Source organism: Denticeps clupeoides, chromosome 3 (assembly GCF_900700375.1).
Source record: "Denticeps clupeoides chromosome 3, fDenClu1.1, whole genome shotgun sequence".
NCBI classification, from domain to species: domain Eukaryota; kingdom Metazoa; phylum Chordata; class Actinopteri; order Clupeiformes; family Denticipitidae; genus Denticeps; species Denticeps clupeoides.
The window spans coordinates 18,706,113-18,730,396 of NC_041709.1; the positions used below are offsets into that span (position 1 = coordinate 18,706,113).

General features: G+C 43.7%; 1 protein-coding gene across 4 annotated transcripts in view; it reads left to right on the forward strand.

Moving 5' to 3' along the window:
* sdk1b (sidekick cell adhesion molecule 1b) overlaps positions 1–24,284 on the forward strand; it is a 188,268-nt gene that overhangs the window by 100,897 nt on the left and 63,087 nt on the right. For 3 of the 4 annotated variants that reach the window (XM_028973286.1, XM_028973288.1, XM_028973289.1), the window contains 9 exons: positions 5,622–5,648; positions 9,316–9,427; positions 16,933–17,123; positions 19,825–19,908; positions 21,531–21,722; positions 21,834–21,950; positions 22,318–22,485; positions 23,067–23,169; positions 23,270–23,443. In XM_028973286.1, coding sequence (XP_028829119.1) covers positions 5,622–5,648; positions 9,316–9,427; positions 16,933–17,123; positions 19,825–19,908; positions 21,531–21,722; positions 21,834–21,950; positions 22,318–22,485; positions 23,067–23,169; positions 23,270–23,443 — 1,168 coding nt within the window. The remainder of the gene's footprint in view (positions 1–5,621; positions 5,649–9,315; positions 9,428–16,932; positions 17,124–19,824; positions 19,909–21,530; positions 21,723–21,833; positions 21,951–22,317; positions 22,486–23,066; positions 23,170–23,269; positions 23,444–24,284) is intronic. The other variant, XM_028973287.1, reaches the window with a different exon arrangement.

Here is a 24,284-nt window from a genome sequence, read left to right on the forward strand (position 1 = left end):
CCTGATTATTGTGTGCAGGTACGAGAGTCCGGGGCCGCCATGGGGACCACGCCGGGGAGCCAGGCCGAGGGTCCGGGGGCCGCCACGCGGGACCACGCCGGGGAGCCAGCCCGAGGGACCGGGGCCGCCACGCCTGACCACGCCGGGGGGCCAGCCCGAGGGACCGGGGCCGCCACGCCTGACCACGCCGGGGGGCCAGCCCGAGGGACCGGGGCCGCCACGCCTGACCACGCCGGGGGGACAGCCCGAGGGACCGGGGCCCGCCACGCCTGACCACGCCGGGGGGCCAGCCCGAGGGACCGGGGCCGCCACGCCTGACCACGACCGGGGAGCCAGCCCGAGGGACCGGGGCCGCCACGCCTGACCACGGCCGGGGAGCAGCCCGAGGGACCGGGCCCGCCACGCCTGACCACGCCGGGGAGCCAGCCCGAGGGACCGGGCCCGCCACGCCTGACACGACGGGGAGCCAGCCACGAGGGACCGGGGCCACCACGCCTGACCACGCGGGGAGCCAGCCCGAGGGACCGGGTCCACCAAGGGGAGGATACAGCAGGGCAGGAGCCCTGTGGTTGCCGCCGTCCGCCCCGCCGCCTCCACTGATGGTACTGTTGGGGCTCCGAGGACGTAGCCCTTGGAGGAGGGGCTCTGTCAGGATTGCCTGCAGCTGGGCTCCACACCGGAAGCCAATCCTGATGCCCCATAAATGCCGGAAGTTTCTGCCCGTTCGGGGTCGCTGGCATTTTCGTGAACTCTCTGCACGAACTTGACCTTGTTTAGTTTTATGTGCTTTGAGTTCTGGCAATCGCCACACGCCTACGGGTTTGTTTCAGTTCTTGATTTATGTTAAACTGTTTTTGGCCATCGCGCCATTGTTTATTTGTATTTCTTTGTTTATTGTATAATAAAACCCCCTTCCCAGTATGTCAGACCTCTGCGCTTCCTTCCCCCGTAAGTCCGTAGTCGTGACAGTTGCCTTCCGAATGTCATCTCATTTAGAATCTGAGCTGTGTGTGTGTGTGTGTGTGTGTGTGAGGCTGCAGTATACATATGTAATTTAAATTCTATTACACAGCAAGGATAAAGAAAAAAACTCAGTGATCGAATTTCTAGATAGCGTGAGTGTGTAAGTGTCTTTACTCACTAATGATCCTGAAACAAGCTGTCTTATGTGTGGGTGGATGTGTGTGTCAGTGTGTGTGTCTGTCTTGTCAATTGCGCTGTCTTTGACCGAGACCTATATACATTCCTGTGGTGGTGGAATAAAACGTATGGTCAGTCCACCCAGGTTTCCCCTGCCATTTGTGCTGTGTGTCTGTGTATGTGTGTGAGATTTCCTTCATTGTGACAGATGTGTGTGTGTGTGTGCGTGTGTGTGTGTGTGACAGATGTGTGTGTTGTGAACATTCTATTTGAATGTTTAATGAATATTTTAACTGGATCTTACAAGGGCTTAGGAGACATCAGGAAGAGAAGGTAGAATTAAAATGGGACTCAGGGATTGTGTCTCTTACCACAAATGAATACACACACACACACACACACACACACACACACACACATGTGGTGTGCATTTCATTATTTTCCTGTATCTTGACAATTTCCTTCATGTGGGCCTGCTGTTGTGACACTCTAAATCAAAAATGGTCAGAATTCCTTTCAGGGGCTTTAGTTGGTCAGGAAAGCGAGTATATGAGGCATCCTGTTTCAATCTTTTCTCATTTGAATACATCAGTGTGTTGAAACATACCAAGCAAAAAATATATTAACATTCATACATACATATATCCACCCACAGATGTTACATTATTAAGATCATAATCACAGTTCATATCTGTGCCATCATGGATCAGAGGGATCACAGTTCAAAAGCCACTCAGCTTAGCCTCTATCTGGACATGGAAGGTACTCATGCTCCTCTTAACTCAAGGCTGCCTTCGCATTCCTCGCCTTTTTTCCACGTTGTTTACCGACGAGGTGCTCCGACTCAAATTCCCCCTACACTGAGCTGTCAGTGAAGGGGTTAATAGCTCACTAATGAGTCAAACTGGCCCAAGGACCCAGCGCTTGACTACATTGACATCAGGCAGAACATTTTTTCCTCCAGCATACCTTTACAAAACCGTGAACTGGGGCCATGACCCCATTCAGTAGCGAACAAAGTGTAAATAACCGTACAGCCAGAGGGCTGGATGCTCCACACGACTTCCAATTAGCCCTGCTGTGTTACCTGCCGGGGTGGCACAAAACCAGGCAACGTATTGGCAATATTTATTTTATTAATGCAGTGGTGACCAGCATATGTGTATTAATTGAGGTGTGGATATATTTGTTAGTGTTCTGCAGTTTGTGTGTAGAGAGATCATGATCGTATCATGAACATCATATCTCACAATATATTGTGCATCATCATATGTAAATCATACTCATGAAATGTATTCATATTAAAATATTATACTTATTTTATTGAGAGATTTCATTGTTTTTGTAGGTGGCATGTTATCATAGCATTAGGTATGTGAATCTGAATATCTGCACACACTCTTAACACACAGTCTAGTAGCTTGTGTGGTCATGTGTGTGATGCATCTAACCTGCTCTCTATACCTATGCTCTGTCTGAAGTGTTGATCAGGGCCATCCTCTCGTCCTGGCTCTCCCTCTATCTGAAGGAATTCTAGAGGGATGTAAGGAAGACCCTGTCTCACTAGGTGCAGTATTTGGCAGTGCCTGGGGGACTTCCTGTGTAGGAGCTCATAAAGATAAGATGGAGGGAGATTATGGAGGAAGCTATGGAGGCTTTTTGAGATTTTTGGCCCTTTGGTTTGAGACAGAGTGAGGAGACAGACTGCCAAATGCTGTTTGTTGATGGCTATGAAGGCCGGGCATGGAAGGCACTATTACAGTAATCTAATCTGGAGGTAATAAAATCTGGAATATGGGTTTACACAGGGCAATAACAGACGAATGGACAAAGATGACTGGAAAAGCAGCTTGACCTGTTGCTCGAAGGATTTGTCATGAAAAGCAGATTTGGAGAGAACACACTTTTATTAACATTGGGATAAAGACTGTAGTAGTATAGTGAGGGATCTTGGGGCCACTGATAATGATTTCAGGTTTATTACACTTCAGTTTGAGAAAATTGGCTTGCATTCAGGATTTTTATTTCATCGAGGCAATTTGAGAAGTAGACGTGAGTGACACTTGGAAATGGATTCAGTGGAGATCCTCCGACCGCACTCAGCTCACACCAACATTTGGAAATTGGTAATGGAAATTTAAAGGTCACACACCCCTTGGATCAATCCTCCCCACCGGCCTAAATTCTGAGTGACCGGTCTAAATTCTTAATCCGCATTAGATCAAACAGATCCCCACTGAATACCAAAGGTTGGAACAGATGCTCCCCCTGTTTGCCGAAGCGGTCCATGAGCTGTCCGTGTTGCAATTATGCTAATCCACACACATATATCAGTTAATCTGGCGGATAATCTTCCCTTCTTTATAGAGCAGTTCAGCATTACAGTGGATTACACTTGTCTCAGAGAAAGGGTCCCGATCTCACACAATGATAAACTGAGCGTGATAAACTGTTGGTGTGGTGTTTACTGATATAATACATTTGCTCAGGATCTGCCTATATAAATACTTTTAAAAGTACATACTTACCTTTTTGTTTGAGTGTCTTCCATAATGTTAACCTTTAATATTGTTTTACATATTTAGTATAAAATTGATTAATAGAAGATTTGAGGGGGTCACACACGTATGTATGCTTGTGTGTGTTGGAGTGTAGGATGATAAAAAAGGGTGATATACTCTGATATCATAGATATTTTAAAGGTCCCATGACATTAATTGACGGAACTTAAACACGAAACATTTGTGCTCATTTTTACATCTAATCACAGAGTAACTGCAATGATTTGCACGATTTCAAACCATGATGGTTGGTGGAGTTACTTTTTTAAAGGAGGGATGGGAAATTCTCATAAATTACAGATCCGCCCGACTGAGCTGCCGATCTCTGAACGGTGAAGCATAATGACCAAAGCACACTTTATGCATATCACCATTTCTGGTCCACTGCAGGATCATAGACAGGCTGGGTGAACATGTATTAATATTAAATAATCTCACTAAGTGGAATTCCTATGTCAGGGAACCTTTAAGGCTCTGGGTTCAAGGCATTTATTTGTCTCTTTTGTGTGTGTGTGTGTGTGTGTGTGTGTGTGTGTGTGTGTGTGTGTGTGTGCATGTGCATGCTTTGCACTTGGTCTTGACCTCTGTACCTCCTGCCAGCTGATGGCTCAAGTGAACCTTTATCTCTGCTCTGCAGCCGACAGAAACAAGGAGACCTCACACTCCACTCCTCCAGCTGAGTTTAACACATCATCCAACATCAGACAGAGGGGCTCAGTGAAAGAGAAGATCAGACGAAGCAGAAAAATGACCATTAAGTCACGGAGTGTGTGCATCTTCTAAACATCCTTATTTTGTAGACATTCTATTGTTCCTTACTTGGAAAATAAACCATATAGAAATTTCAAATCAAATGGCCAAAGGATTTTGGGGTTTGGGGGAGATTTAACTTAACGTTTCAGTACTATCAAGTTAATGTCTTTTACACACATTTTTTCTGATTAAGAATGGGAAATTCTTTGTCTTTGGTCTGTGGTTTTTTGCCAATTCTTCCAAGTTCATGGCTGGAATGTGCCTAAGGATTTATGTTGAGGCACAGAGCAAATTAGTGAGAGAAATTTTCGGTTATGATGTGTGTGTGTGATGCATCATCAGATGAAGTGTGTGTTTGCCCTGTCTCCTCTGCTAATAAATCAGTATATAGGAATTAAAATCTGAATGAGCCTCCAGCTCGGGAAGAGTGGCAGATCTAGTCTGTTCCTTGAGAGGTGAAGGAATAAATTGTCCAGGATGTGCTGCATTTTGGGAACACACTGATGCCTTGTCTCCACTTTAGGCTTAATTCCTCTTTTCTTTTGTTAGAGTGGCTAACATGGGGAATGGTAATGGGCGGCAGGTAGCAGAAAAAGATGATGATTAGAAGTGATTATGATTAGATTTTTTTTTTCACAAACATGAATTTTTATCATCAAACTAAATAGCATTTTGCTGATCCCACCAAGGAAGATTTTTATTTACCAAACCTAAAAAAGATCCAAAAGATTATCTTGGTGGTATTTTCTGGGTTAGGCTTTGCCTTATCTTAAAAAAATTTTAGAATTTTGTCTGTTTTTTTGTATACATTTTGAGAAATAAACAGGTTGTATTTTTTTTTTTTTTTGTGGTTGAGGTCCTTACAAAAATAGGTGTGAGTGTGTGTGTGTGTGTGTGTGTGTGTGTGTGTTTCCCTCTGGAGCTCTTCTTGCTTTGCTTAATCTTTCCTGACATGAGTTGTCTGTCTGTATCTCTGCTCTCCCTTGCTTGTCCCTGTGAGTAATGCTGCGTTTGTGCTAAAGAAAGCACGCGCGTCATCGGCCATTTCTGAATCTGAATTAACAGTCGATAGCTGAGAGAAGGCTGTTTCAACTCTTAGGTTCCGTTTTCTAACGCACCCTCGCTTATTTACTGAGTGCTTCTCTCTTTTCTCTTTCTGCTGGACAGTAAGCAAGAAGAATCGCGGCTTGTCTGGTAAGATGAAGATGCACGCATGTACACACACACACACACACAATCTTATTCACACATACAGGCACACAACATTTTTTAAATATTTTGCTAGCCGCTTAGTAGCATTTCTTCTCTCTCTGGCACCCCCTACTGCTATAATCAAAGAAAAAAAATCTGTTTTGCGCTGCGCTATGTTATTTCTAAAATCCTGTGTGTTATACACATGCACAATCTATACTTGCACGTATCTATATTTGGTGTGTGTGTGTGTGTGTGTGTGTGTGTGTGCATGCATGCGTGTGCTTGCATGTGTTAATATACAATACATGTATGTGAGTGTACTCATCACCCATCATAGCTGTCACTGAAAGTGCAAAAATGAGTGTGAATCAGTTCTGACATTCAGCGAGTTGTCAACACTGTATGCTAAAGTTATACTGAAGAAAGTTGAGTCGCAATAATCAGGGGACGGTGGGCTGGTCCACCCACACTGCGTCACTGTCATTGTTCGTTTGGTGGCTCAGGTGGTGGGTATTGTAGTGAGAATGCAGAGCCACGCTGGGCTGTCAGTGGGGATGATGCAGAAGAACCTGACATGACCTCAGTGCAGAATTCACACCGCCCAACGTTTCAGAGTGTCACTGAAAAGTCTCCAAATAGCCAACACCTCCTTACCCAGGATTGCAAGTTTCGCAGGGCTTACGCGCAGCACGGCGATACCTAAGGGGGGAGGATACATCTGTGCTGGAAATTGGCTGTTTTTTGATGTGCACACCGAAATGAAACACAGAAATGCCTGGTTCGGGTTATTGACGCAACCCAGCTGTGCAAGACTTAGCATTCAAAGTGTGTGTGTGTGCGAGCAGAGTGCAAATTGAAAGGCCAGACAGCTAGCGAGGTCCTACTCAGACACTTCCAGCAGATTCTCCCTTTTATTCTTTTTCCACGTCTGCTGAAATTAGTTTGCAACCCAGGGCTAATACTCACCTAAACGTTGCTTGGCTGTGCGTGTGTGTTTGTGTTTTATCGCATGTGTGCCTTTTGCGTTCCGTTCCGTTCCGTTTTTTTTTTTTATCAGAGCGGCTTTGCGCAGGCAAGCTGACTGCAGACAGATTTAATATGTGAACACGCTGTAATCTGCTTCGGCACTCAGACCCACACCGGATTAAGATTATATAATCCAGCCGATTACACTTCTTCCTTCCCCCAGTCCTCTCCCATCGCACAGTGACAGGACTCAGGCCTGTGATTACTTCTGCTATCTGTTTTTATTTAAGGCTGCAAGATATTGCAATTATGCATTGAATGGTCCCCAATGGTTCTATTACTTTTAATATTTATTATATTTAGGGGTGTATTTTGAAAGCATTGGATGTGTTCAGACATGTTGGATTCACTAGTCATCAGAATTCATTAATAAAAGCACAGAAAACCTGCATGTTTGGTTTGGTAGAGGATGCATATACAAGACATGGCAACATGAACAAGTCTTATTACAAAGACAGAAACTGGAGACAGAGGAGACAGAATCATCCGCTCCGTGTTGCCTGATTGGACAGTTTTGTATTTGAGGAACATTATTCTCATTTAAGAATATAAAGAGTAATATAATAAACAGTTATGTATTTGGCAACACTGATTTCGACGTTAAATTGTGCAGAATCAGCTAATAGTACATTTACATTTACAGCATTTATCAGACGCCCTTTTCCAGAGCGACTTACAATCAGTAGTTACAGGGACAGTCCCCTCTGGAGCAACTTAGGGTTAAGTGTCTTGCTCAGGGACACAATGGTAGTAAGTGGGATTCTGGTTCATAGGCGAGTTCACTAGGTTACTACCACCCTAATAGAACGTGTGAGAGCTGTCAGTCAATGCCATGGACTGATCACATTTGAAACTCATCATTCATGTTCAGTGTGACAGAAATAATTGCACACCCAGGTAGGGCAAGATGCAGATAACAAGCAAGCATTTCCCTTTTTAGCTATTTATTTCTGTAAATCCTGAGGGCACCTTTGACATTACACTAGTGTGCAAGCCCCTCACTCATCACAGCTCTTTGAAAACAGGCCTCTTAAGATTTAAATTAATATAAATGTGAATACAATGTTTATGTTAGATACATTTAGGCATATAGTTAACTTTAGCCATAATTACACATACTGAGTGGTAGTAGCACACTTACTGCCGTTGTGTCCCCGAGCAAGACACTTAACCCTTGTCTCCAGGGGGACAGTGCCTGTACCTACTGATTACTGACCACTTTAAGGGTATCTGGTAAAGAGTAGATATAGTGGTAAGTGAACAGTTAGTTCATACCATTGAAACTATGTTCTAACATTGAGTGACTTTGTCAAGGAGCAAATTGTGATGCTAGACGAATGGATCTTGTTGGGTGGCATTCATGAGGATGATCCGTTCCCTCCTGCATGTCAACATCATTCCCTGACGACCGTGGCCTCCTTCCACTGCAAGAATGCCAGAATTGTTCAGGATTGGCTTGAGGGCTGGAACATAATGTCATGGAGGTCCCACTTACATTTACATTTACTGAATTTACCAGACGCCCTTATCCAGAGCGACTTACAATCAGTAGTTACAGGGACAGTCCCCCCTGGAGCAATTTAGGGTTAGGTGTCTTGCTCAGGGACACAATAGTAGTAAGTGGGATTTGAACCTGTTGCCCACTAGGCTACTAACACCTTGGTAGTAACCTACTTTACCACTTCACATTTTGCAGAATCTGCTGCAAACACCAAGAGCTGTTTTGGCCACAAATTGGCAATGAGCAGGACAGGACTCTGTAGGATAATCCCTCGGACAACTGTATGTGTATCCCCTCAAGATATGATCCGGTACTTTATTACATCTGTCACAAATTACTAATTGCTGGCAGTAATACGATAGGTGGTTTTAATGCTGTGGCATGTTAATGACACTATTGAGGAAAAATAACAGTTATATCAGGCTTACTGGGAGGAATGTAAAAGACAGAAATTGTGATGGCCGTTCTTTAAATGTGACAGAAGTTTTTCCGGTGAAAGCCCCGTGTTGCACAGACGCGACAGCAGGACTCAATTAGTTCTGTCGTCAGGAGGAAGGCCGCCTGTGTGACGCGTCACGGTCCAGATAATTACCCGCGGTCGTGTGGTTTTCATCCATGATACGTGTCTTAAATAAAAACCTGTCCCCACGCACCGTCCCATACAGACTCAGGCGGAGGACCCTCCGCTCCCTGTTTTTTTTTAAAGATGAAAAAGTTGGCTCTGAGCAGCACTCGTTGCAAAGCCACATACTTTTAATGCATCTATGTAGGTGTGTGTGTGTGTGTGTGTTCCTCTGTGTGATCAAAGAAGACATCAAAAGCATGAGTGCGTGTTCCTGCTCCATCTCAGTATTCACATCAGCAAAAGCTCATTTCATCTCGGTGTTCATTTGCTCTTGGTTCTCATTGATTCCTTGAGACATGAACAACTCTTCCCCTTCCTCTTTCAGCCTCACTTCGTGGCCGTCTCTCTCTCTCTTCATGCTCTTTTATCTCAGCATTTTAATTCCAGATTTGGTAAAAATATATGTTCGAAATTCAGAGAAAGAGGGATGAGGTAACGGAAGTAGAGACAGTAGAGACAGTAGAGATAAACTTTGTATTATCTTGGAAACAACTAACAGTGTCTCTCTTTCTCAGAACCCAGCCCCACTTCTGATTTGGTTGCCCCGGTGATAGTGATCGCCCCGAAGAACACGTCTGTGGTGGCTGGAGCTGCTGAGGTCACCCTGGAGTGTGTTGCTAATGCCAGGTACGGTTGCCTGTTGCAGGAAGGATTGGAATGTCCCATTCTGGGCTGAAATGGGGTCGATGCACATTCAACCAACGGTCATAGAAATTTGTCAATTGTAATCAAGCAAAGGACATTGCAAAGACATTAGGGGAATGCTTTGTAGACATCTAGAAAATGTTACCAGTTGATGCTGGTATCTCGTTACTGGTGCTACGACTGTGACCTTTCCCGGTGCTCCAGTCCAATGAGTTTTGCTCTGTCTGCTCCCCTGATTAACTGATTGTTTGAATCTTTTTGAATTTGTGTAAACGTGTCTTCTCTGTGTCATGTCCTTGTCCTATCATTCATCATTTCAGTCACCATTGGTGTGTGCTTGTCTTGTTTTTGTGTTATGGCCTACATGCCATCTCTATTTTTCCTTGTGTTTGTGAGTAAAATGTGTTTATGTCCTTCAAACTACTACTTTTACAAAAAAATAAGAAACTGGTTCAAGAAGTTGCCGTTCTGTTTCTATGGCAGCCATTCCATGTCTGTTTTTCCTTTACGTGTTGAATTTCAACTCCAACACCCCTTCTTCAAACCAATGAGCTGATTGATGACATGATTCATGCTTATCGCATCCCGTCTTAACATGTAGAATCTCGACTAAACGCACACAAAACTCAAAACTACCTAAACAAAACATAATTTCATATGGGCACCCCCATACAGAGTCTAAAAACCGCACCCCTGCCGAGCACCAAGACTGGTGTTGATGAAGTTATGTGTATATGAAGTTATTCGATCACCGAATATGCCTGCGTGTACTTGTCCAGAATTACAGGTAAAACGCTGTGTATTCTGAAAGAAGACTGAACTATGATGGCAAAAAGGCGAGTTTTATGACTGAGGAGGTGCAAGATATTCAAGTGCAGGACGACAGTTAGTCCTTTTGAATCTTTGTCTGATGAAGAGCATCTCATGTGTGCAGAAGAAGTTGAGGCAGACAATAGTTTTGGCATCCATAGGGTGAAAACACCCATATACTGCCAGGTGCCACTGTGCCTCACTGTTGGAATTGTATATATTTTTTTTTATATAAGTTATAATTTTAATTTTTCAATTTCAAATCAATTAATATTTTTCTTGTTCAGCCAATTTCTTGAATGGAAAACACATATAAATATAGATGGGGAATATACATATGATGTCATATTTTCAAAATGGTCCCAAGACAACTGTAATAAGTTGGAATAAATAATTGTAGTCACAAGTTTTAAGTTTATATATATAATTTATATATATAATTTGGTTCCTGGGAAATATCAATGTCCAAAACATCACCAACTTGCCCAAATGGATAGGGTGGGAAGTTCTCTACGTGTTGCGAATTGCTCCCTGTTCTCTTTTATAGCAATATGTTTGATGCAGGTTTATTCTTTTTTTTATTTTCTTCAGTGTTCCATCATCATCTTAATTTACTCTGACCCAGTTGACATATATGCTGAGTCTTACACTCTGGAGCCCTTGAATAAAAAAATGACACTAATAGACCATGCAGTTGCAGAGATTTTCTCTGTCTAATTTTGGGTGTCCATTCAAAAAAAGGGCCCAGGGCTGAAAAGTTAATAGTGCCGATCATCTTGTTTAGTTATCCTCTTAGCATAATAGTAACATCATTATCCTTCTCTATTAAATGGGTTTGGTGACAATTAGATTGGTTTGGGTGTTAGTAACATGGCTTCTCACCTCTTAGGTTGTGAATTTGAAAAGCTCCTTTCAACATTAATGTGGCCTGTTTTATGTGTAAGAGTGTGTGTGTTTGAAGTGTGTAGCCCTTCAGCTGCCTGGTTTATCTGCTTTATTAGTGCAGTGGTTGAATGCATTGAGAGATGTAAAGACCCACTCATATCACACACAGGGCCTTTGTTTGAGACGCTTTGTCGGACTCTGGCAGCAGTCATGGTCTGCAGATGGGTTTCGTCTGCTTCCCTTCTTTGTGAACTGAAATACACATGGAAATGGATTTCAGTTGTCTGACTTCTCCGACCTTGATGGGTTCTTAAGTCAAGGCTGAATCCTTCGACATGAATCCTTCGTCATTGTGCGCCAAGCAAGGCCAATTCGGCACCACGCCATCCGCATGCCAACAGTTTCTCAGCATCCAAACAATGCAGGCTCCATCAGTTCCTAATGATGCCTCCAACTTCGCAAGTCTAAGGCAGGAAAAACTCTTTCAGTGTGGTGGTCACTTTATCAGTCAGGCGGACACAGACCCACACAGTTTGGGCTTTTGTCAGGGGAAATAAAGTGGAATCTCTCAAACACGCACATGTTTCAATGGAGTGTGCATTAATTCCATTAATGAAGCACGTCTGGGTTAAGAGCCTGCCGAACCATGAAGTTTATGATGTTAGGTGAAGCGGATGTGATGCTTTGTAGAGGTGTTAGGACCACTCACTTGTGTTTAATAGCTTAATGTAGAATGTATTTTTTTTACGTGACTGCAGGTAAAAGCAGATGGATTAGATTTTTGACAATCAAGGCTCAACAAGCTCAACCGTCCAATTAAGCTCTTCATTGCACTGATTTATCGTGCCACTTTATTGGTGCCACTGTGTGTGTGTGTGTGTGTGTGTGTGTGTGTGTGTGTATTTACAGTGCATCTTTAAAGTATTCACAGTGCATCACTTTTTCCACATTTTATTTTGTTACAGCCTTATTCCAACATGGATTCATTTGTTTTCCTCAGAATTCTGCATAAAACAACCCATAATGAGAACATGAAAATAGTTTACTCGAGGCTTTGGCAAATTTATTGAAAAAGTATTCAGACCCTTTGCTTTGCTCATCCGGACACTGTATATGTGGCAATATAAGTATGGCAATGCAAACAAAACTGAAATGTTTGCAATACGAGTGAACCCAACTTCAGAATGGCACCAAGTGAGTATCATGCTTTTAATCTATGAACAGGAATCAGACAAGCAGAGGATACGTTGGAAATGGGTAGAGAAGGATTAGGCTTGCTAAGATGTTGAATCAAGTCGACAGAGGTGTTGAACTCAATGACAGAGCCAGGATTTAAACAGGTTGGTGCTGTTTAAATAGAACAGGAATCGCCGGCCATTGTCTTCCCATTCCTGTCACGTGTTGTTGGTGTGGAGTATATCTCCCTCTTAAAATTTATAACACATAGATACCTGTCATGGCCAACGCGCCTCCAGCCCGCTAGAGGGCGCCTCACCAGCCTGGGAGACGACGACCCGGAAGAGGAAATGGAAGCGGGCGGTGGCAAGTATAAAAGTGAGGTAACCCCAAGGAGACACGCCCGCTCTTTGTATGAGTTTACTCGCCAGAGACGCTAGCTCTCTCACCCCCGACCCAAGATAATTGTACCTTCCTGAAATACGACCTTCGCCTGCCCACGACTTCGAGAATTGCCTGACCCCCTGGAAACCACGAAAGGAACCCCGACCGGAACTTCCTGACTACAACCTCTACCTGCCCCTGACCTTGAACCTACCTGACCCATCGGTTAAGACGGGATTCCAAGCTCCCCTACCGTCCTGCCGCCCAAGACCTACTCCCGTCCAGTCCAAGATCCCGGACCATCCTGAAACCCGCCGTCTTCCGGTTCTCCTCTGCCCCGGTCCTTCCCAAAGATCCCGAACTGACTCCCCGCTGCGTTGCAGCGCGTCCATTGCTTCCTCATTCCTCGCCGGCCAGGCGCCTCCGGTCCTCCTGCCCCGCTCGCCCAGCGTCCTCTACCGGTACGACGGCTTATCCCCACGCCCAAAGTATGTCTGCAAGTACGTCATCGAATTCCCCCTGTGACAATACCATAGAAACCATGTCTTCTCCAGCTGAACAACAAACACAAAGCCGCCCATCATCATGATCTAATGTGATTCATCAGACAAGGCCCTTTTTTCTATTGTTCCATAGTTCCGTTTATAAATTTTCTTGCATTGTACCATTGTAGCGGTCCTTGGTGGTGGACAGGGTCCCTCATGGACCCCATTTGTAGCAAGCTGGGATGCTCTGTGTGTTCTACCTTCTTTCTGCCAACCAGCATTAAGGTTTTCACCTATTTGTGCTACAGTGGCTGTTCTGTGGCTTTGTATCCAATGGGTCAGCCTTCACTCCCAATGCACCAACCCATCATGTCTGCTTGATTTCCTTGGACCACTTTAGTTATCAGATCAAATGAACTGTCATTTTGGAGATGCTCAGACCCACTTCTCCAGCATCTCAATTTTGTCCTTGTCAAAGTGTCTCAGAATGTTACTCTTGGCCAATTTTCCTATTTCTAACACATGAACTTCAAAAACCGACTGTCCACTTGCTCCCTAAAATATCCACCCTGTGACAGGTGTCATTGTAACAAGATAATCAATGTTATTCACTTCTCATGTCAGTGGGTTCAAGCTTGTGGTTCAATCAGTCTTAGTAGCTGTTCTCACACACACTCACACACACACACACACACACACACACACACACACACACAGCACATTTTCTGCAAATTCTCTCAGGTCCGATTTTATGCTTTAGTTCTAAAGTTTTTGAAGAACCAAAGAAACAAGGGTCACTTCGCACTGACATAAAGGAGTGTTAAATCTACCCTGAGTGGCATCTGTCATCATGCATGTTGTGGAGAGGGTGAGGGGTCTGCTCTGTCTGGGTTCTTCAGAAGAAGAACACAAAACAAATAGCAATAAATATGTATAGAATGTACAGCTTTCCGTAAAACCACCCCAGCTGATTGTGAACCCAGTGCGCAATGGTGCACAATTTTGCAACATCACTCATGCTGTCGATGTCTCAGGAACATTTCTCTGATTTTTACCATCTCCAACCTACATTTAGTAGACAACCAAATGGATCCTTTATCTAAATAGTGTAAAAAGGGCATGCAAAATAATGTAAGTTTCCACTATAATTCAGACCTAAAAGCAATCATTAATTAACCATTAAAAGTCCAATCTCATAGACATATACTGAGATATTAGCTAAAAAAAAAAGACACAGGGTCTATTATAAATAAAGGTGAAAATAAATAAGTGCCATCAAATCAAAGCCAGCTTGGCCCCCCACACGTGTCGTGATACATGTCTCCGCCCATTTTCCTGTGCCCTCCTCAGGTTAACCGGTATCATGTGTTATTGAATGAGGCTAATGGTATAAATACCCGCCTGATCCGGAACGCTACAGAGTCATCCACCTACACGAATTCTGGGGTGTGGTGCTGTGCATGTGACTTACCTGTCCTCCCCAGTGACCCACGGTCCCCGGAGGGGAGACTGCAGGTCAGGGCCTGGGCCTCCACAATCAGAACAGTGGTTTTGACATTGTCAATAAATATATTCCTTTTCTTTCTCACCCTTTGGCGTTCATCCTCCATCACTGCACCCTGGTTGTGACAAGTGCTTAAAACATTTGTCAATCCATGAATTATAATTTAAACTATAAAAGAACTATAATTTAAACATAAAAGAACTATTGTTCTTTTATGGCCATTAATAAGAGGCTTAGTAATTAGTTAGTAGCCTGCTAAATATCTATGTGTCTTAATAAACAAGTCTGCATGTAATTATCTATCAATAGATATGTAAATAATATAATTATAATATAAGTATAAAAGGAGTGACTGCATCAGTGACACTGGGTGACAGCATAACTTTGTCAGTGCATAGCACTTGCTCATGTCATGAAGAAATTATGTGTTAATTGTTTGTCTGTATTAATATTAATATAATGGAATACATAATTGCTAGAAGACAGATGCCACAGAAAAACAAAGCAAGTGGCAGAAGTGGTCCTGTTTAATCCTGACCGAGGAAGAGGGTAAAGGCTACACCTTTCACTGCAGATCATGGACCATCTCTGCCAGCTTCTGGATCTGGACCTCAGTAAAGTCCTGTTGAATTGTCCCTTCTCGATCGCATTAAATGAACTGCTGCATTGGTCTTCACTAAATGAACCTTTCAAAATCCAGAGCTTCTCTCACCAGGACCTCCCAGGCGACTAAAGTTCTTCAATAAATGCAGCGACACCCTGTTTTGTACAAAAAATATGTGACAGAGCTTGAAACAAAGCAGCCACGACTCCTGCTCTATAGGAATCAGCTGAGAGCCATCAGGGCCTTCTATTCAGGCGCATGAAGTTTGATTGTTGCCCTTCTTTTTGGAGGAGAGGGAAGAGGATAATCAAAAAAATAATTTATTTTCTGATAATGCACCTTTTTCACATTTTTGATTACACATTAGGGCCCTGATCACGCACAGCTGCCACTGGGATAAAAGGGAGGGGATGTTGGGTTTATGTTCCTGTTTCGTTGTCCTTTTTTCTGGTCCATGTGCCTGTTTACGTTTCTTTTTTTGTAATAAATCAGTGCCCCGACATGGCCTCCTTCAACCCCAAGACATGTCAAGGCTATAATGTATTTTACATGTTCCCACCTTAGGAGATGGAGCACTCAGCCTTTGCGCTTGTGTGCTGCATTGCGAAAACCGGATCCATGGTGTTTTAAACGCTACAGGTTTGAAAAGGCTTTAATTATTGCAATGCGGTGCAATCAACTAGATATTACATGAGATTACTTTTTAATTAATTATAACAGTAAACTGTATAAGGTATACAAATCTTAGAATGAATAGTTTAAACAATAAAATTATGTTCATTTAAAAAAACACCACACCTACCAGAGCTAAGCACGCACAAAATGAATGGTCGTTTTGTGGAGCTGAGAAAATAAACATCATTTCACCAGAAACTTGGCAGAAAGCACAAAGCTCTTTTTTTTGGGGGGGGTGGTAGTAACCTAGTGGGTAACGCACTCGCCTATGAACCAAGAAGACCCAGGTTAAAATCCCACCTACTACCATTGTGTCCCTGAGCAAGACACTTAACCCTAAATTGCTCCAGGGGGGGACTGTCCCTGTAACTACTGATTGTAAGTCACTCTGGATAAGGGCGTCTGATAAATACCACAAATGTAAATGTAAAGTACGGTTTAAAAATTAGCCTTAGATTGCCAAAATTTGTCAACATTGTGTGTTTTATTTGCTCAATACAAATTTACCCCACACCTGGACCCAGTTCTGTACATGGAACGTCATGGTGCAAAGTACAAAATAGGACTCCTCTGAAAACCCTGGTGAAACTCAAACTCAAAAGTCTGTCTAAAGAGTACTGTCTAAAGAGTACTGTTTGTTCAACTCAGGATGGATTGTCTTTTGATTTTGATTTTTTTATTTTTGTGTGTATGTTGGGTAGCCTCAAAGGGTGAGATTTGTGAGTCGTGAGGCTTCCTACAAAGAACAACTCTCTTTTCAACTTAAGGAACATTTCACTGTATTCACTAACGACGAACACTCCTTCTTGTTTTGTTGTGCTCTTTCTGTATAGTATAACGCTGTAAATGCTGTAAACAAGACCAAGCCTTCATATGAGTGGCTGTACTGTGCGAGTGTTTTAGTCTTTGCTCAGGGCAGGAGATGTGTTTGGTAAAGTTTGTGACCGTCTCTTCTTCTCTACAGGCCCATCGAGCGGTTGGTGTTGCTGTGGAAACGAGGAGGGGTCGTCCTCAGTTCAGGGGTGGGTGTGTTCGGGCGCCGGTTGACCATTACCCACCCCAGCAACGTCAGCGCTGGACTGTACGTGTGTGAAGCATCGCTGCGAAACAGCACACTGAGGACCGTCGAGGCCAGAGCCCACCTCTCCGTTTTAGGTGTGTGTATGATTGCAGGCCTGCGTGTGGCTGTGAGAGTGTGTATATTTTCTTGTAAGAAGGAGAATGTGTGTGTTCATAATAAATTATTTAGGGCAGACGTTCTGTGCCTACTGGCCAGAAATTGTAATTCCTGGTGCAAGAATTAGTGTGTACACAGTAAAATATAAAATATACTTGTAATTCAGGGCTCAGCATGGCAGTGGTTTGCTTCCTACCTTGATGAGCAATCTTACCACGTGACTTGGAAAGGATCCACCTCTACCTCACATAGACTCTCCACTGGTGTCCCTCAAGGCTCAGTGCGAGGTCCTCTCCTTTTCTCCCTCTACACGAGATCACTTGGTGAGGTCATTTCCTCACATGGATTATCCTACAACTGCTATGCCAACGACACACAACTCATCTTCTCTTTTCCTCCTTCTGATGTACATGCTGCTTCCAAAATGTCTGCATGTCTAACCAACATCTCATCTTGGATGGCAGCCCACCACCTCCAACTCAATCCCACCAAAACTGAACTAATATTCATTCCAGCAGATTCTTCACCTTCGCTGGACATTTCACAGCTCTCTCCTACAACAGCCTGCAACCTTGGCAAAACAATAGACAACCAACTCTCCTTCTCGACTCACATCAGCAGTCTTTCCCGCTCATGTAGATTCCTTCTCTACAATATCAGACGAATCCGCCCTTATCTGTCAACCCAGGCCACCCAACTACTGGTTCAGTCCTTAGTAATCTCACGACTGGACTACTGTAACTCCCTTCTAGCTGGTCTACCACTATGTACCATCCAACCTCTACAACTAATACAAAATGCAGCAGCACGACTAATCTTCAACCTTCCCAAATTCTCCCACACCCCCCCCTCTGCTACCTTCCCTCCACTGGCTCCCAGTAGCTGCACGCATCAGGTTCAAAATACTGATGCTGGCCTACAAAGCCAAACATGGAGTAGCACCATCCTACCTCACAGCCCTTATTACACCTCGCACTGCACCTCGTATACTCCGAGCCTCCAGTACTGCTCGCCTGGTCCCTCCATCTCTGAAGGTAAAAGGAAAACATTCATCAAAACTCTTCTCCGTCTTGGCCCCTCTGTGGTGGAATGAACTTCCCCTCAAGGTCAGAACAGCTCAGTCACTGACCACTTTCAAATGGCAGCTCAAGACCTTCCTCTTTAAAGAATATTTAGATTAACTTGTAAACTTCTTATTGTCGAACTTGTGTACAGAATCTACAACAGAGTGAATAAAAGATTGTATTCATAGTTGGGGTCCTAGTGAACTTCATCGATGGTAACTTCATCGATGGTAACTTGAAAGCACGTTGTAAGTCGCTCTGGATAAGGGCGTCTGCCAAATGCCTTAAATGTAAATGTATGTAAATGCAATAAAACATTATTGACTTAAATTAACTGACTTTGATCCAAATTGTCATGATGGTGGGTGCTCCTTTACACAAACCATTTGAACTGATATTGTCTGAATGGACTTTCAAACTAATTAGTTAGATCCACCATCAGAAAACAGAATAAATAAATTTACCTGTTACTTCAGTTAAATTACTTCAGTTGAGTCATGTGATTGGGTTATACACACACACACACACACACACTTTTATTAGTCTACTTTAGAGCAAAAAAAAAGTGACTTGGACACACACACACACACACAAAGACTAGTACAACGGAGTCAGTCCATGCTGATTCACTTAAACCACTTTCACTGTTCACTAGGCCCCCCGATTCAGACCCTAAACACAGATATAGGCTCAGGGACCCCCTCAGCACCCCTGTCAACACACCGCTGTCCCGTCGCCAACTTTCCAACTGCTCTCTCTCTGGCGGTTGACCCACTTTGATCCCATTTAAAAGCGAGAGCAGCGCTCCGAGCCGACGTGAATATTTATGGCCTCACTTCCACGTTTGCCGGCACGTATTCGTCGAACGGGTTAATCTGACAGGTGATTGGGCAGGGGACAGGAAGAAGCCGAGGCAGGACTCATGCATATGCACGAGGCGGCTAATGAATATACGTGGCCGTGATTAAATTCTGCGGCTGCGGTTCTGAGGGCTCGGTGAGCCTTTCAGCAGGAAGATGAAAAGAAAACGGGGGTAGAAGGAGAGCGGGAACAAAGGGAGGTGTCACAGGAGTCAGATAGGCGGAGAAGTCAAGCAGGTAGTTACCGTAGTTACCGCTGTACGCAGATGTGATCATCTGCATCTCAATGAAAGAAAGTTAGTGTGGAAAAAATAATGTTAAAAAAATTAGAAAAAAGAAAAACTTTTCACCTCAATTGTAGGCGGAAAAAAACTTTCCCTTTTGTCTTTTTTTTTTTTGTTCATTCTCTCAGTGTCTCCTGCACTCTTTCATCTTGTTCCTCTTCATCCCTCTCTCCTCGTCTCTCTCTTCCTCTGCCTACCTCCCGTCCCTGGCCTGTAATCAGTGTCATAGCGACCAGATGATATGTTGTCCCTGTTAGTCACTAGTGTTTGAGGGAGAAGAAATGAAGGAGAGGTGCTAGTGAATTTATCACCTTGTGTGGATGGTCAGTGTGAGTGTATTTTTTGTGCTGTGTGTGTGTGTGTGTGTGTGTGTGTGTGTGTGTGTGGTTGTCTGTTTTTGGTGTGCACACCTCTGGAGTTTTAAATTGTGTATGTGTGTGTGGGGGGGTCTTATGGGATGTGTTTCTACAGAGGTTCCACAATTTGTCTCGGAAGCCAGGGATAAACTGATGATGGAGGTGGACAAGACGGCTGAGATCCGCTGTCAGGCTAAAGGTATGACTGCGAATACACTCACAAACACACACACACACACACACACACACTCCTTTCTCTGTCTGTCTCCAAAAGCAGGAAAAGTGAGACAGTAAGTTTCTGTGAGAGTCAGTAGTCTTCTCCTGTATGTGCAGCTGTATCTTCTCATGGTGAGTGTGTGCAGTGATGGATGCCCGTCCCAGTCACTCACTGCTGCCCACCAGTCCTAAATGAGGCTAGGGGACCCTGCAGCTAAATGCTGGACAGACACGAGTAACTGGGTCCGACCCAAAACCGACCTGAACCTGTCATTTGTCATAAGAGTCTCCAAGTTTTCATCCAAGCAAATCTAATTTTCCCCAGTATCGTTGCTTCCCTGCATGGTCTTAAAAAACAGTTTCTGCTGTTTTGACGTCCTTCATCCTCAGCCTGAAATAGCCTGTGTGTTGCATTGTCACATAGATAAACAAACCCTAGCACTGAGCAGGGAGCAGCCCGTCACGAAAAGCAGATTCATCATCACTGTACACTTTTTACTTTATAGTCTCACCACATCCCAATTAATGTATTGGTCCAAATACAGGGTGACCCTGCATACTGTATACAGGACAAGCGTCCTTTTTTCATGACTTTAGACAGCATTTTACATTTAAGCATTTATCAAACGCCCTTCTCCGGAGCAACTTACAATCAGTAGTTACAGGGACAGTCATCCTAGAGACACCAACTGTCAGGCCACTATTGTGTGTTTTTGCCCTCAGATATAATCCCCTTTTTTCCCAATTCTTCTCTGTAGAGATGCAAAGCCTCACATCTTCACACATCCACGTCCTCTCCACAGCTGCTTTCACCATTCATCCACCGGCATTCCCGGAGATAAAACTCATTCTGATTTGAATTCAGAGAACGATCCAGCGTTAATTGGCCCAGGGTTTGTTTTCTAGTTAAGATCTATGCGGCCGCCGCATTTGTGTGGACGCCGTGTTGTGCAATTTATTCTGATGGAGCTGTGAGGCGCCACAATCTAATTACACCAGGGTCCGGCAGCAAGTGGCAGATCTGCACGTTTGCTCTTCTTATATAAGGAGTCAGTGGCTGCAGCCCACAGAGCGTCACTGCCAGCTTAAAAGGCCCGTGTGGGGTTCTGACCTTTTAAAACGCTGCGGTCGATTACTGTTACTGCAGCGGCGCTCATTTCTCCTGCTACCGACCGCGCTTCTTACTGTGTAAATCTCTTCTCGTCTCTTCCCCTGTCCCTTTTACTCTCATTAGAGGTGGAATTGGTCATTAGAAGTTGGAAGACGGGAGTTAATTAAATTAGTTTCCCATTAATAACAATGATGAACGTTCTCTGAAGCTCTGTTGACTGAATTGTTAACTAAGCTAAGAATTCATCATGGCTGATTTGCATAAAGTAGAGAGTTTGTGTGTATGTGTGTGAGAGAGAGCTATTGTACAAAGGAAAAGAATCGATGAAATTATGCTTGTATCAGGGTGCAGATGCGTGTCTTGGAATCAGTTGAATATTGTCTATATGTGCAGGGGTCGTGACCCTTCATGACCTTACAGAGTTGTAGGCAGTCCATTTTCAGTTCTGGGAATGTTTTATTCTCGTTTGTCTTTCTCCACCCGTGTCACTTCAGGGGTGCCTGCGCCTCAGCTTGACTGGTACAAAGATGCAGTTCCCTTGGCGACCCTGAACAACACGCGCTATAGGTTAACAGGCATGAACCTACAGGTGCGGCGAGTGCAGCTGGAAGATGCCGGAATATTCCAGTGCTTTGCTCGGAATGCCGCCGGAGAGTCACAGCTGTACACCAACCTTATCGTCACCAGTGAGTCACATTCTCTCCCTCCACTGTACATGTGACAAATCTCTATCTACTCAGGACATTTTTGGTATTTTGTTTTATTTTAATGGTATTTTACTGCTACTTTACTTTAAGGCGTGGCTCCCTCTTTCACGAAGGCCCCCACTGACATCACTGTAACTGATGGAATGTCGACTGTCTTCACCTGCGAAACGTCTGGCGCTCCAAAACCTGCTATTGTGTGGAAGAGAGGTACAGACTTACCGGCACCACTCTACTATACTGAGTTTCATTAATTTACCCATGCTGTATGGACCTTGCTTTCCAGAACTGATCAAAACCTTTGAGTATTTTTTTTTTGTTTGAAATACAGTTTCATAATGTTCTACAGTACATTACACAAGACAGTAGATGTCCTTTCTGATTAAGCAATAGTTTAACAATCAATTTAAACCAAAATTTGCCTTAGCCTCACCTCTCATTTAAGTCCTCATCATTATGTTTGACAGGAATAGTGTTTTAAATATGTTTTATAAAAATATATGATTTCTATCACTAATATCTAAAAATTCCGTATCACCCAGCGACTTCATTTTCACTAGCTTCACTGTGTGTTTAGGTTCCCAGGTTTTGGCCAGCGGCTCGATTCAGATCCCCCGTTTCACCCTGCTGGAGTCCGGAGGTCTTCAGGTTCAACCCATTACCCCCGAAGACTCGGGCAGCTACACCTGCTACGCCTCTAATACAGAGGGAGCAGTCAACGCCACGGCAATGCTCACTGTGTGGAGTAAGGCCAACGTCTCACACCACCCCTAATCTCAACTAATCACCATCTCATTAAGGGTTGTGCAGCAGTCAGTGGCATCCATCACAGAATGCAGAACCTATAGAACACTGCAGAACACAGAGTAGAACACAGAGCCTGTGATCATTATAACATTCTTTGGAATGTGAGTGCTTGAGGTCAGTTAGAACACAGCAACAGCCAGCGGCTTCAGTCTGGAGGTGTCCAGAGAACCATGTCATCTGACTTCTAGAAAATTCTCTTTCAAACCCATGCAGCTTTCAGCTCTAATGAGACTAATGTGTGTGTGTGTGTGTGTGGTAGTGTTTGTGTGTGTGAGTGTGAATAATGGTGTTCACAGCTTCACTCTATTCTGTTTTAATTGAAAGAACCGAATCCAACATTCTCCCTTGTGCAAAGCCTGTTCTTGTGGCCCTTTCAATTAGTGAAAAGCTTCTGTGTGTTTGTGTGGGTTTGTGCGCGTGTGTCTGTATGTTGTCTGTTGTGTTGCTGCTTTTAAATTCAACTCAATTACATTCCCTGTACTGTTCAATCAGAATGATGATAATCCCTCCTTCATCCAGGTCGCACCTTTATTTCCCGAGTGCCAGAAGACCAGCGGGTCATTAAGGGGACTACAGCGGTGATGGAATGTGGTGCAACCTTTGACCCCAGAGTAAATGTCAGGTGAGATAATACACAAAATGAATCAATAAAACAGAGGAAAAATCTTTTGTGAGGATATTGAAATAAGACAAGCATAACTTCATAACATTACTCTCCTCAGCTTTGTGTGGAGAAAGGGACCAAAGCAGGTGATCCAGAGCTCAGTGGGGCGAGTTTCTGTGAAAAATGGGGCCCTGCACATCAGCCAGACATGGTCAGGTGACATTGGGGACTACACCTGCACAGTGATCTCACAAGCTGGCAACGACTCTAGATCCGCACGCCTGGAAGTCATGTGAGTAAACAACAAATACATCTATTGCATTACAGACGAACGCTAGATTGTTTCTGTGCACTCAATCGCAAATGTGAAGGTCAAATTAATAAAAACAAATATTCAGGCTGATGTTTTAGTAATGTTGCTGCTCATATGCCAGTTGCTGAAGTGAATTAGCCATGGTGTGGCAAATTTGGGGATTTTGCTTGATGCATGTTTTTGTCAGTGACTTGTCAGTTTTTGCCAGTTACAAGGACACAATGGACTCAGTTCATAAATAGTGCAGACAGAACCTAAACAGACCTGAAATTGAATATATCTGACTATCTAATGTATCTAAAAATACTGTTGTGAATCCTTGATTTAATACTTGATATTTTTTTTTTTTTTGTGGAATCAACTTTTAAACTAATAAACCTTATCTTCTGATATTCTAGCATTTGCCATTGCTGTAAAGAGCAAAGCCACTCTTGTTAGTCTGTCTATCTGTCTATCTCTTTCTCTTTTTCTCTCTCTCTCCTACTACCAAATAAATTTGTGTGATGTGCTTTTATGAATTGCACTTGAATACAGTGTTGCATGCTGCACTTTGCTTGAACCCGTGTCTCCCTAAAATCACTTTTGTAACATTAAGATTTAATTAATTCAGGGCTGAATCTTTTCTCTATGTCTGTACATGTTCTTCTGTCAACTTTTTCACCCCTAATGAGATTCTTGAACAAACAGGGACTAAGTGTGAGTCTTGGACAGCTTTGAATAATGATGCCGCCTTTAACCTTTTGTAATGGTGACAAAAAGACCGGTACGCTCCCTTGTCAAACACAGCCGTTCATGGCTGAGCACTAATGGAAGCTAATGA